The sequence below is a fragment of the Pempheris klunzingeri genome, chromosome 9 (assembly GCF_042242105.1).
Source record: "Pempheris klunzingeri isolate RE-2024b chromosome 9, fPemKlu1.hap1, whole genome shotgun sequence".
In the NCBI taxonomy this organism is placed as follows: Eukaryota; Metazoa; Chordata; class Actinopteri; order Acropomatiformes; family Pempheridae; genus Pempheris; species Pempheris klunzingeri.
In genome coordinates, this window is record NC_092020.1 from 23,548,383 (window position 1) to 23,562,480 (window position 14,098).

Consider the following 14,098-nt stretch of genomic DNA (forward strand, 5'->3'; position numbering starts at 1 on the left):
GACTTGACAGTGTGCACACAAATGTGACTGTTTTTTTTTTTTGTTTTTTTTTAAAGCCAATTCCACAATTTATCTTGCTCATAATACGTTTTAAAGTTACTTTGAAGATTTCAGAGTTCAGCTAAAATGGACGGTCTTGCATCTCATCATGGAGAACTTCTCCTCGGGCCTTAGGTGAGGGTGAGAATGTGCGAGGTCACACCATGTGACCTTTAGCTGAAGCCGCTGGGCAGCCATTGGTCCAGAGCCAAACCCCCCAAACCTCAACCACCCACCTCCCCCAGACACACAGCAGCCCTCTCTGCTGCCTGACCACTGCACTTATGGGGCAAAGTGCTGAGGCCAGTTGTGTGTTTGTAGGTAGACTGTCCATCTCCTCTGTATCTATTATCCTACATTGACTCTGAAGGAGCTTAGTCTCTTTTGTTATGGCAGCCCTGAATAAAACCTGACTGAACACTAACATATATATATATAATCTGTTGTATGTGGAGAAGCAACAACTGTCTGTACATATATATATATTGATATATATGTTACATTTATGTCCACTTTGTCCTGTGTTTTTCTCGACACATGAACAAGTGCGGATTGTGAAAAACAAATTTCCCCGCTGGTGCACTGAAGACAAATTTGGCTTTAACAACAGACAATTGCCTGAATTTCCTGTTTCAAGTAAAAGTCGTGATCTTTGAAAGCTGTTTGGTTTCGGCACCACGAGTTCCTGCTGTGATTTTAATTTGAGCCTGTTGCATCACTGCCTGCTTCAAAAATAAACGTATCGATCAGAGCCACCCTGCATGCTCTGAGACATCTGAAATCTGTGTTCACTCCCTCAACCCATAACCCACGAGCCCCCACACTTCACAACCCGAAACTCCATGAAATGCTCGTTTGAAATCTGCTTTCTTTGGAATAGAGGAGTAAAAGCTTGATCAGCACAGTTTTTCAGACAAAGCACACATGCAAAAAAACAACAAAGTTTTAATATAGCTGATATCAGAATTAAATATCCACTCCTAAATTAGATATTTGTAGTAGCAGTTGCCACGTGTATTAATTACATACAATAGATTTAAAATAAATAAAATATCGACCTGCTGAATGTTGGGAAAATGTCCTTTCCTAGTATTTTTTTTTTTTAAATTAAAATTCACTCAGAAATCTTTCAGGTTTTGTTTATGTTACGTTTTCTGTGAGAAGCTGCAGACAACTTGTGCAATTGTAAAATTGCAACAGCAGAATTTCAGGCTTCATGAGCGTGTAATTAGACAACATGCGCCCTGATCTGTTCTCTGCAGCGTTATTACCCATCTGAAGCCTCCAAACCGGCGCTGCAGGACCACTGAGGGATTGTTAATTATTTAGATTGGAGGTGTAACGATACATGTTTGGATATTTGCACTTCCTCGCTTTTTATTTGATTTCCCAGTGGAGTGGAGGTGAGAGCTGTGTCGGCTCGGCGTCTTACTTCACATTGGATATTTTTAATCAGCTGGCGGAACAAATCTCACATTAAGATGTACAAGTGTGCTTTAAGGTGTCCGAAAACTGAGGCAGGGCAAATAAGAATTTGGTTTAAACGGAGATTGGTCGTTGTGTCTTTGTCTGCACATGAACTACATGTTGATAAAAGTTTATTGTGAATATTTCTCAGGTGTTATTATGCTTGATTATGCCTGGGAAGCATCTTTGTTTTGCTCTAAAATGAGTTTGGTGTTGACGCAGAAATGACTGCGGTGTCTGAATTTACAATATAAATTCCAGCCAAAAAAAGAAAAAGCAGAATCTAAGTAGCCATGGTGCAAAAATCAGCTTGTTTTGTGAAATGTCTCTGCGAACATCTGTAATTAAACACGAAGGGAGCATGCAGCCACAGCAGTTAAAAGACACGTGCTGATTTTTCTTTCTTTCTTTCATTTAAACTTTAATAAGTTCTTACCTTGTGCAGGCTGGAGAGGAGAGGAGAGGAGAGGCTAAAGGTCTGCGGTCCTGAGCGCCGTTTCAGCCAAAATGAACATTTCCCAGTGAAGCCTGCTCTCCTCAGGTCATCCTCTGTTCACATGTTGATTGTGTGGATGTGTATTGAAGCTGCAGACTTGCGTATTCGCCTCTACAGCAGCCGAGGCTTATCCCCTGTCAGCTGATTATTGCTCCGCGTTACCGACTCCATCAAAAGGTGACACTTGTGCAACAGAAGCGCCTGCATTTTTTTTTTTTTTTTTTAAGGAGGGAAATCTAATTTGGGAGAAAGAGACCTTCAGGCCGCAGGGTGCGCGCTGCAGCTTAGACCATCAGTTGTATTTGTGGGTGCAAAAAGAGAAGAATGCTTCTCTTGAGTTTTGTTATTTAGCAGTTTTGTGAAAACATTTGGACGACCTGTGATTTATTTCTCCTTATAATAATCCCCCCCCCCCTTGAGAGGTGACCTGTGGCCTCCTGCAGCATGACATCAGATCCTAAATCAGCTCTTTCACCAAGCGGCCACATTTGCTTTGTTCTTGGTGTTTTTTTTGTTTTTTGTTATAGTGATATGTGATTTAATAGAATTCAAACACAAACATCTCACGTGATCAACATTTTGAGTCTGAACAGATCTCGCAGCTCAGCCTGGAAAACCCCAAACTCCCACTATTTAATGTCTGTGTCTTTTCTGCGGGGACTGTTGCAGGTTTTCCTCCCCGGTGTCTCCGCTCTGCCTGCAGGCATCAAGCCGCACTCGTCCCCCTCCTCCTCCAGCCAGCCAGCCAGCCAGCCAGCCAGCCTCGGCCCACATACCTCTGTATCTCTGTTTGCTCAAGGTTGTGAATCATAGTTTCCCCAGACCGTGGCTTTGTTTTGCTTTCGCGCGTTTGCGCACTATAAAGCATGACTTTAAAAAAAAAAAAAAAAGTGCCAAGTTGCAAAAAGAAAACAGCAATGCAAAGGCAAACAGATGCGCGTGCAGGTCAGGTAGGCTGCAGGGAGACCATCCAGGTTCTTTTAAGAATATGAACAGAAACTCTCAACTTAGCACCCTTTTTGTGGTTAATTTAGATCCCAGTCACATTTCACAGCTCATCTTGATAAACTCACCAGTCAAATATTAATTCTGACTGTTGTCACTTTTGAATCCAAATGCTAATTAAAGCATGAATGCGTTTAGAAATGAGGATTTTTTTTTTAAAGGTATTTTCCAATAATCCCCTTCTGAGTTCAAACACAGAGGAAAAACAAACCCTAATGGACTGTTTGTCACTGATGTGTGGTCCAACTCCTGTTTGTTGATTCCCGTGTTATTTCAAGCACCAGTGACCAGCCGAGGCCCTCGGCTGAGCAGGCAGACATGTATTCAGCAGTTAATCTGACCGAGCATCTCGCTGCTATGTGTATTGGAGCGGCCCATTGTTTTCCTCTATAGATTAGCCGCACAAGTACCTCACATAATCGAAAGGCTATAGACAGACTGTCATTGCTCTACACTCCTAACAGACTACTAACACAAAGATTCAATAAAAGTCCCCCATCAGAATGTTTTTGAACAATATATTTACTTCCATTAAATAAAACACAATAGTTTTTTTGGATGTTGGAAAAAAAAAAAACATAATTCCGTACCAAATAGTATACACAGAGCAAAAACCAAATAATTTGTCGCAGGAACATTTTTGATGCTTCTTTTTTTTTTTTTTTAAATCCAGAATTGCTATTCTAAATCGATATTCACACAGACATTAATAATAAATTTATAATATGTTAGAAACACACAACTGGTGCGTTTTAGTATGTACATTCCCTTTTGTTTGCAAGCAAAACATGATTCCTTTTTAGGGTTTTTTTTTTTTTTTTGTTTTTTTTTCCACATGCGTTGATAAATTGAACCCGGAGAGGACTGGAGGGTTATAGCGCATTCGCCTCGACAAACAGGAGATGATAATTCAAATATATACAACCTTTTTCAGTCAACAATTAACGTCCAAAATCCACCAGAAAGAAAAAAAAAAAAAAAAAAAAAAAAAAAAACCCTCATGATGAGCTATGAAAAAAAAGGCCTTTTTTAATTTTTTTTACTGTGGCGCAGTGAGAAGCAGGCCTGGACTCATCAAAGGGGAATAAACCTAAAATCTCCCGTTTCAGTTTGACTCCGACCTGGAGTCGAGCTTGCTTCAGTGGTTCAGTCTTCGAGTGCCCTTTTTGAAAAATGAAAAAAAGTAGTTGTAGTAGTCTCTTGTTCCTGTGGCCGGCTGCTTGTGATTACCCACACACTGCAAAAAATGACCACCATAACAAGACATTCGGCCTCGTAATCACCCTAAAACTGACATCCTCCTATCCCCCCCCCATCCCAGAAAATAAATGTTGACTATCAACAAGATGCGATGGAATAATTTCAACTATTTCTTCACATGCTTGGAAGTTTTCAAGGAACAAGTGGCAGATATCTTGAGGAAAAAAGTCTGAATGATGCAAATCTCACTCCGACTGGTGTCAAGAAAAATGCCACATGATCAAAAAAAAATCTCCTGAAACACGCGAGAAAGTACAATTATCTCACCGTGAGAAGTCCTAGCTCCCCTCAGAGAACAATAACACTTGAAGCGCCACCACTAGCCTCTAAATGACTTGCTAAGGTGGTTATTTTTTGCAGTGCAGGTAGGTATTAGACTGGTCTGTCCACGGCGTATTGGCAAGCGCTCAGATTAGTGGCTGGATTCTGCACAGTGGCGTATCCAAAACTCGAATGCTGCTTGGCTTTCAGTCTCAGGCTGGCCAGGCTGGAGTTACAAGTGTCCCTGTACACGTAAGGTGGGGTCGGAGGCGCGTAGGGGCACGTCGGCGTGGGCACCCCTGAGTTGAGAGACGGGTTACTGAGGTTGTTCAAGTTATTGAGGCTGTTGAGGCTGGAGCCCGGCACGCCGGTGACCGCCGATGGCACCATGCTGGAAGTCATGGAGGATATGGAGTTGGGCGGCGAGAACATGGTCTGCGAGGATAAGGGGTTGACATTCATGGAGTTGAAGAAGGGGAAGCTTTTGGTGGATAAGGAGGCTGACGTGAGGCCCTTGGCGGCCCAGTTGTTGTACGTGTAGCTGGGGTACATGTCCTCGTAGGGCTGCATGAGTCCATTGAACTGCGGGCCGAAGCCGTTTTTGCAAAGCTCGGCTTGTTGGTTTCTTTCCCGTTTCCTCCACTTTGCTCGCCGGTTCTTGAACCAAACCTGGAGCAAAAGAAAGTAGATCAGGTTAGAAATTATTTATTGAAATTATGTTTGAGTCTTACTTAAATCAAGAGCCTCTTATTGCAGTGGATAGTCTATGTAGAGTTTTTTTTTTAATAACAGATTATTCATGTTTAATTTTGTACTTTTGGAGCCGAATTAAAATCAAATGCATGATTTCAATATTTCCCCTCTAAATCTAAACTCTCTTCATTAATCTCTGCCTTCCCGTGCAGACAACTCCGCCGTGACTCCGTCTTTATCAGAGCAGAATACACTCCGGGCTGTCACTGCACCTTCCTAACGTGGAGAGGATGTGTATTCCTCTGCAGGCTTCCACAAACACGCTGACCTCAATCGCGCAACGCCAGGGCGACAGACGCAAAATACAAGCTTTGCACCTCTTTCACACGAGCAGGAGAACACGACTGGTATCTGCCACCGACACATGTCAGAAGCCTGGACTGTTAACGACTTAATAATGAGTAATTACGCTTAATGGGCAAATAACAAATAGTAACTTTGTGTCCAATTTTATTACGAAATTACTGGAAAAGATTCAAATGTGCCGTGAACCTCAAATCAACTTGTGCTAAAATAGTTTATTCAGCATTGTGTACAGAGGACTGGAATTATATTTAGTGCAACAGATAAATATTTACAATCTCATTAAATTGAGCTTGAATCAGCCGTTTATTTAAACAAGACTCTGATTATTTGTTTTCCAGCTAAAAAAATAAAAAAACAATGTCCTACATCATTTTCAAGGACATTTCAGCCATGCGTAAAGTTTGGTGCCCGTGCGTAATACTATTCAAGTATATGTAAGTATTTGTACGTTGAGCGGACAATTGGCACAAATTGCCCCAAAATTCTACGCAGGAATTGTTTTGTTTGCACCCAAGGGAGTACTCACCCTGACCCGGGCCTCTGTGAGGTTGGTCCACACGGCTATCTCCTCCCTTGTGCTCATGTCCGGGTAGCGATTCCTCTGGAAAGTGGCCTCCAGTTCCTGCAGCTGCTGACTGGTGAAGTGAGTCCTCTGCCGCCGCTGCCGCTTCTTTTTAGAGGGGTCATCTGAAGAGTCGTCGTTTTTGTTTTGGTTCTTTTCTTTTTCTGTCAGGAGGAAAGAAGTTGATTCAGTCAGGGTCAGGCGGATTAAGGCCTGCATGCTATAAGAGCGAGGGGGGGAAGAAAAATTAAAAAAAAAAAATCTCCTGAAACCGTGACACTGTTGGGAAACGGATGAGCTGTTAACTGAGGAAGAAATTAAAAATCAACCTCTTTTCATGATTTTCATTCAGCATTTTTCTTCATTCTGAGATTTTACTCGACCTCTTGGTGTCATCTTAACACGCAGTGTGTGAGTAAATGCCTGACAAATAGTGTTTGACACATGACATGCTCTCTTTCTTTTACACAACACGCAAACTTTTCTCTCCACCACACACGAGCCACCGTCAACACGAGCGCTCTCTGAGTAAATTGAAAACTGTAATCTCCTGCTATCATTAATTTATTGTAGCCATCTTTTGTTTGATGTCAAGACGACATCTGCGGCGCCTCGCAGAGCATCTGCACACACACACACCCCCCCTCTCTCTCCCCGCCGGTTCTTACCGACAGACTCCGGACTGGACGTGTCCGACACCGTGTGCACCTCTAACCGGTGTTTAGAGTCCACAGCCCGCTGCAGCGGCTGTAAACTAGAGGCCATCGCCAGAGCCGTGTGGTGCGCGGAGGCAAGTTTATTCCCTGTTAGATGGTGATGGTCTGTGTTTAATGGATCCCTCATAGAGTTCATCGGCAAAAGATCGCAAAGCGGGCTGTCAAAAGCAGATCAAGTCCCCTTTAGTTAAACAGGGATGAGCGGAAAGTCCGTGTGCGGAATGTGTTCAGTTCTCCAAAAAAAAAAAAAAAAAAAAAAAAAACGCACAGCAGAGCGGTTCCTCCTGCGGGTGAGATGTCGCCTCCTGTGTTTAAGGTGGAAAACGCTTTAAAATAGACCACAGAGTGCTGCCATACTAGTACCGGTGGTGAACAGCGGCTACCTCGGCTGACTATCAGAGTGACAAGGACAGGTAGGTGATATTAGATCCAGAGGCATACACACACTACACCGCTCTCTGTTCATTTCAGCTGTTGCCTGCGCACTGCCTATCCAACTGCGCCTCTCTCTAGATCTCCACGTCACCGTGAATGGCCCGCCCATGTTCTCTCTGACAGGCACATCCATGTGGATATGACGGTGGGTCTAACCAACCGGAGCTTGCAGAAATGAGATATGTGTGCCAATGTGTTTATGCCGGGGCTGGCGCTTATTTTTCTTTTCCAAATAAAAGCATGTAAAGAGAGATGGGACGCACGGTGCACCCGCGGCACTCCGAGGTGCCGTTGCGCAGCAGCCCAAGACCAAATAAAAATGAAAATAACACAGTTTGGCCTCATTTTATGAGATGGGTCCAGTGGCCCAGTAAAACGATGCCGTTCTATTGATACCCAAGCTGAGCCGCATGCTCTGTCACCGCAGTTTACTCAGGGACTCAGTGTGGATAAAGTGAGCCACCGAGCGGATTGTACTGAAAGCCGTAGAAAACATATGCACACTGCAAACACAATAACACAGCACAGCACAGTGATCCTGCGAAAGGACACGCAATTAAAGAAAGAAAGAAAGAAAAAAAAGGATGTAACTTGAAAAGTAGAGATGTGCCAGCCTGCTCCAAAACTGTCTGTGCGCACTTGTCAACTGACGCTAACTGCCAGACATGTCCACTATGTTAAAAGGAGCACATGTGCAGCTGGTGCAGCTCATGCAAGCGTGCTGCATGATGGGGGGGGGGGACGCAGAATTTAAGAGTCATGTATTCATTCAAAAGCAGTGAAGTAAAAAAAGTGGAACATTTACAGTCTGGCAAAACAATCACCTACAAATTTCTCCCCTCTCAGGAAGTCTGATCCTCACTTCTAGCGTCTATGGTGCATTTCTATGATACGGTCCAACAACACGAGCAAACTGCCCTTTATTCCCCCCCCCCACCTCCTCCACTACACCACTATGTGCAGCCTAAATGCTCGGGAAAGGCATCGTCTGTCATACTAGTTGTCAAATGAGGCGATCCTCCTGATCTCCACTGAGTTGAGGTTCAAATATCCATTAAATCAAGCCCACCGGAGCCACAGCTAACCACGCAGACTCAGTTTGTTGACGACAGATTACTTTATCTGGGTGCTTAGCTTGGATATCTGTCCTCACTTTGCGTTTGGACCCCTCAGCCGTTCCCAACCAGCGCTCCTGTAGTGTTTTTTTTTTTTTTTTAATCTGATAAGACTCTCATTTGCCTAAGAATTTCTGATGGAGGACTTTTAATGAGTTTGACTCGATATGCCAGCATCTTTATGCCTATAATTCCCCAAAGATTGTAAAGGCAAAGTAAACACGTCTAATCAAGGAAATGAGACTTTAATTTCCACGGTGCGTGACTGAGGCTGGAGAAATGTCAGCTGGGTTAACAGGTGATTTGAAGTGATGGACTGAAGCCTGGAGAGGAGGACGCGTTCACACCAGCTGTAGTGTGCGTGAATTGGAGACTCTAAATGTTGATCATCTTTGTCCCTTTTTCTTAGTCCACAACACGATTGGCTCATCATCATCATCACCATCATCATCATCATCATCATCAAATAACACAACTCCCCTGTCCACGTGGCCAGGCGGACGCCCCCATTCAGCCAGCACATTTGGACTTGGCGATGTTAAGAAGTTACTGGGCTAATCCCGTGAAAGCCCTTGATATATAAATACCAGCAGACCATAGACTGTATGCGACACACACACACACACACACACACAATCAAATCTAAGGAGGCTCTCGTGCAGAGCAATAAAACTTGTTTGGCCGGTCTCTTAGTCATTCAATTAAAATGATGCATAATTTAAGGTACAATCATTTGTGTATAATCTAACAGTAAAGGCTTTGGTTCTGTTAAGACATTATGTGTCACATACAATCACACCTTCACATTTCTAAATATCCACTAAAGGGCAGCTTGAAATAGGGGGGGGGGGGGGGGGATAATAATGTGCACTGGATAAACTTGATTCTAAAAATGTTTTATATCCCGGAATTATTTCAAGAAATATAACACTTCTGGAATAAAGAAACAACCTTTTCTGTCTGTTTATGCCAAGCAGGAACAGTCTGTTGCTCCTTTTTCTTCCAGCCGTGTTGTAATACTAAACTTGAAGTGGATTATCGGTTTCCTCTTCATTTCTACCTTCTGAATGCTTTATCTCTCTTCTGCGGATTACTGCGCGCAATAGGCCTCCGCCATAGAGGGCCATTAATTAGCAATTCAGTCAATATACGGGGAGACGACAAGGCTTTTTACATAGGATTAAGGAGACATCAGATTCCTCCATTAGTATATTCCTCCTCACGGATGGGCTTTCATTATATATTTAGTTTTCCCCGGAGTCAATCCAACAAGCGCTGCATATATTACAGCAAAACAGTTGACGCTGGTGTGTCTATATCTCATTATCTTATTATTTTTAATCAATGGTCGTTCACACTGTGCAGCTATGAAGGCGTGAACAGCCTGCCCTCCGTCCCACAGTCCCATCAACGTCGGCTAAACGAAACAGAATGGCACTTATTGGTTATTCGTTTAAGATCCTAACAAGACTTGATGTCATTTCCCCACCACACTGGAGAATAATTAATAAATCCCAGACTTTGTCGGCCAAGAGATTTCTTGTTTTGTTGCCACTGATGCCCGTAGAATCGTAAATTGGTCGTAGATAAGAAAACCACGTTAAAAAAACTATGTGCTGTCAGTGGAAACGCCGCCCCCCCCCCCCTGTGCCAGAGGGCAGAGCATTTAAAATAAAATGAAAGGCTGCTATGATGCGTGTCAGTGGTCATGTTTTGTCCATCGTTTGATTTAGAACAAGCAGCATGCAGAGCTGTCGTCCTGTATGAACCCTCGGGTGACGCTCTGCACCGCAGCTGCAGAGCCACATCCGGCCGGCAGGTGTCGCTCCAAGGCAGCAAACAACCCGCAATCACCAACAAGTCCACCACAGTGACGAGCCAACAGGCCAAAGTCCCCGCGACTACTGAACCTCTCTGAACAAACCTGTGACTCCTCCGTGAAAATAATAATAATGAAAAATAAAAAATAGAACTGAAGCACTTGTTTTTTTACAATCACATTTTTTTTTTTTTTATCTCAGAGCCGTAAATTACTGGTTGATATTGCGAAGAGAACGATGGGATCAATTCATGAAAAGTGAACAGAGAATCCACATTATTTTGCCCCTTTCATTAACAATGCCAGGCTTTTTTGGTCGAAGAAGTTGGAAACAATTAAGTTCACTAAGCAGTGCCGGATATCTTCACTTACTTTAAACCAAATCAGGTTTTAAGATCTGCGGTTTGGGCCACTTTTTATTAATTCACCTTCTTTAAAAGCCAATAAAAATTATTAGCTGTAATTGATAGGTGTCCTGTTTGGAAAGACACACACACACACACACACACACAGTAAAACCCTGGGCCTGCCTAGTTGTCAAGATTGTGGTTTTCATGTAAATAAGATAAAATGAAAAAATAATATTTCATATGCACAGTTGATGTGGAAACCAATTGATCATATTAAATCTCCAAAAAGCTCATGTTTTGTTGGAAGTGTGATCTCTGGGAATTGCACATTTACTGGATGATGTGGATTAAGTACTCACCTATTTGCGCGCAGGTGGTGGCCAGTTTGCGGCAGTGGGAGTCCATTATGGCAATCTAAGGAAACCGCTTCTGCATTAAAAAAAAAAAACAGACAAAAGAGCCACAATTAGTCTCCAAGACTCGTAAACAAGTTCAGACACAATCCTGCTCCTGCAGCCAATATTCTTTTTTTAGTCAACATGAGACTAAAATGCATTATCATTTGTTTGTGTGCTCAAATGTTCAGTAGGTTGCAAGAAAAGGAAAAAAAAAAGCTATTGGCCTTGAAGAAAATATCTCAAATTGAAGGAAAAAAAGAAGAGGAAGAGCAGGCAGTGCTGCACTCAGACCTAAAACAGCGGCTCACTGTAATTACACTAAAAACGTGCATGTCAATGAGTCTAATTCTGGTCTGACAGCCTCTTTTTTTTTTTTTTTTGTTAATAAACTCGTCAGAGATGGACTCATTTCCAATTTAATTTTACCTGTCAGGAAACAACTGTCCACACACCGAGCCAGAGCAGAAAATTACATCTGTGTTGGCTTGAAATGAATAAAAAATATATAGTATATAATAATAATAATAATATATAGAATCAAGATGAATTGCGTTGCATGAAAAAAAACAAAACCAAATGATCATCCTGAAGCTCCTTTTCACTTTAAGACAACACTGGAGTTTAAAACGCCTTTTTTTTTTTTTTTTACCAGACGTCATGTATTATTCTATTTTTTTTTTTTTTTCCCCACTGTGAGGTGAGTTTGTGTACAGTCTGAATATATAAAACCCGCCGTGTTTTGCATGAGCTGGATCTTGTGTTGTGCTGCAGCCTGCAGCAGTTGGAAGTGGAGTGATTTCGTAGTAAAATCACGGGATTAGAGTCTGATTGAGATGTCTGTCGGTGGGATATTACAAAATTCATTATCGCAGCCCTCATACTACCTCGATATGAAGTTACACAGATGGGGTTTTATTAGTCCAGGCTCACACTGTTTGCTTATGATAATTCAAGTCGGGGGGAATTTGCATGCAGTCATGCTGTTAACCATTTTCCTCAGTCCTTCCCTTCACCTGCTCTACATCATCTGTGAGGGTTTTTTCCCCTTTAATTCAAAAGATGAAGATATTGGAGGTTAAGTTTTACGGTGTGTACCTGCACAACCTTTCTTCCCTGCCCTCCCCTGTATCCCCACAGCAAAATGAAATAGTGGGGGGTCAGGCTGTAAGGTGGAAGGTTATTGCACGCGGCTCCGTGTTATCTAATCAGTGAGATTTAATGAGGCTCCCTCCAATATTTCAGCCTGTCTGTCCGCTCCTCGGCCTGTGGAATCCCACCAGCTGGTATTTAGGAGTTTTTACTGCTTTTTATTTTGTGTCCACGTTTACTGTAAATATGGGCACAATTTCATTATCGAAGGATTTGTTTTTTAAAGTAATTTTTCCCCAAAAATCTCTGTCAGACACTTTACATTCAAGGCAAGCACCCCCTTTGAAAGTCAAAGGAAAAACGGATGATAATTATATTAAATATAAACAAAAAAAAATTAAATTACGTGATAAATTCACATTTTAGGGAAAAAAATCGTATTTGAAAACAGATGGTTCAACAAGTTCTATGTGTCTTTAAATACATTGAACACGTACATTAAGAATGACAATAATATTTTCTGATCATGTTGGTGGTGCTTCAATATATAACCTATAATACATAATATACAATAACGTCTAACGCCGTGGATCCAATATAGGAGCGGTTTTAAAAAAAAAAATCCAGCTGCATTAATATTATGATTCCTTCTATTAATCCCGTTCATCCATTCACTCTCACTTCACGGACCGCTCTGTGCTCTCACCACCAACACTTGATATGAATCAGTGACTCACATGGCACCGGGCCCAGTGCAGACAGAAAGCTGGCATTGCCTCACACTGGCTTTACTTCTGAAATTAACACAGTAGAGCATGAGACTGCAGCCTTTACCGGGAGATAAATCGACTAACCTCCACCATATGGTCCTGTATTAATTAAAGGCGTGAGACCGTGAACGTCGCCTCTTTTTTTCTTCCCCCTCCATTTTTTTTCTCTCCCCGTGTTGCAAAATGATGCAGAGGAGGATGAAACACATGAACTCGCCTTCCTCCCCCGTTTTGAAATTAATAATGCTATTTGTAATTATCACAGAAAACTTAACTCGCTGTGTAATTTAGGCTCCTTTTCAACTTTTACGCACGCGTTTATGACGAACCATCAGCTTAGAGCAACAAACTGCCGACCTGCAGGACAAACGCCTCATCGTTCACATACTTTAATCGACATTTAACAGTTTTCTGACAATTAACACCAAGTGTGGGACAATACTGTCCGGTTTACCCCCCTTCTTTATGTCCCCCCACCCGCCCCCCCTGCACTCCATCACCGCTAATGATGCATCATTATCATCCGCCGACCTGTAAGGCGATCCCTGCCCTCGCATCACTTCACGCTCCTTTATGTTTCAGCCACGGCTTTGAAATCCACATCAGAAACGCGCCGAACGGGCAAAAACACGAGCTGGAACAAATTCTCTGACTTGCATTAACTCACATCTCAGTTTTATTTTTACCCCCAGCGCCTCTGCTCCTCTCCTGCACTTACCAGTTGTTGACACCGGTGGGGTTTGACTTTTTTTTTTTTCTCCCCCCCAAAGTCGTTGGCGTTGGTTGTTTTCTGCCGTGAACAGATAAAATTCCACCGTCCAAAACGCACTCAGACACCAGTTGTTGTGATCGTGGCGAAAATCGAGGCAACTTCAAGGTCCAGTCACTCTGAAGTTCTGTCCGGATCTGTGCGCGCCGCGTGGCTGTGGCTCCCCCGCTATGTTATCCAAAAAGAGACGCAGCGCTACCTTTTAGGATTGTTTCATTTATGCGCATAAATAACCATCTATTTGCAGCGTGAGGAGAAGTAGCGTGAGGAGGCGCTTTCATCCGAGTCTCCCCTTGGTTCGTCCTCTTCTGTCTTCTTCAACTTTTTCCCCCTTGAAAGACGCTCCGAGAGTGGCGCATTTTTTCCTCCTTCTTTTGAGCTCAGAGAGGGACCCCGTGTCTGTGTGTGTGTGTGTGTGTGTGTGTGTGTGTGTGTGTGTGTTCGTGTGTGTGCGCTTTTAAAGGGGTGTGTTTGTGTATGTACGCTCC

The 14,098-nt window shown here is 42.8% G+C and overlaps 1 protein-coding gene across 2 annotated transcripts; it reads right to left on the reverse strand.

The window, feature by feature from the left end:
* Positions 1-4,046: 4,046 nt before the first annotated feature.
* pitx2 (paired-like homeodomain 2) lies at positions 4,047-13,624 on the reverse strand. 2 transcript variants are annotated; one of them, XM_070836674.1, is made up of 4 exons: positions 13,560-13,624; positions 10,944-11,013; positions 6,114-6,313; positions 4,047-5,197 (listed from the first exon to the last, which is right to left on the reverse strand). In XM_070836674.1, the coding sequence occupies exons 2-4, from the start codon at positions 10,987-10,989 to the stop codon at positions 4,640-4,642; spliced, it is 804 nt and encodes a 267-aa protein (XP_070692775.1). In that variant the 5' UTR covers positions 10,990-11,013; positions 13,560-13,624; the 3' UTR covers positions 4,047-4,639. The 2 variants fall into 2 exon arrangements, with proteins under 2 accessions (XP_070692775.1, XP_070692772.1); XM_070836671.1 differs by lacking the exons at positions 10,944-11,013; positions 13,560-13,624 and adding an exon at positions 6,818-7,102.
* Positions 13,625-14,098: the final 474 nt, after the last annotated feature.

What these genes read in the sequence shown, in the direction of transcription:
- pitx2 (XM_070836671.1), bottom strand. Translation starts at nt 7,001, where the DNA reads ATGAACTCTATGAGGGATCCATTAAACACAGACCATCACCATCTAACA. An exon ending in GTCCAGTCCGGAGTCTGTCG is followed by an intron (nt 6,314 to 6,817) that starts GTAAGAACCGGC and finishes TCCTCCTGACAG; the next exon opens with AAAAAGAAAAGAACCAAAAC. An exon ending in TCACAGAGGCCCGGGTCAGG is followed by an intron (nt 5,198 to 6,113) that starts GTGAGTACTCCC and finishes CTTTTGCTCCAG; the next exon opens with GTTTGGTTCAAGAACCGGCG.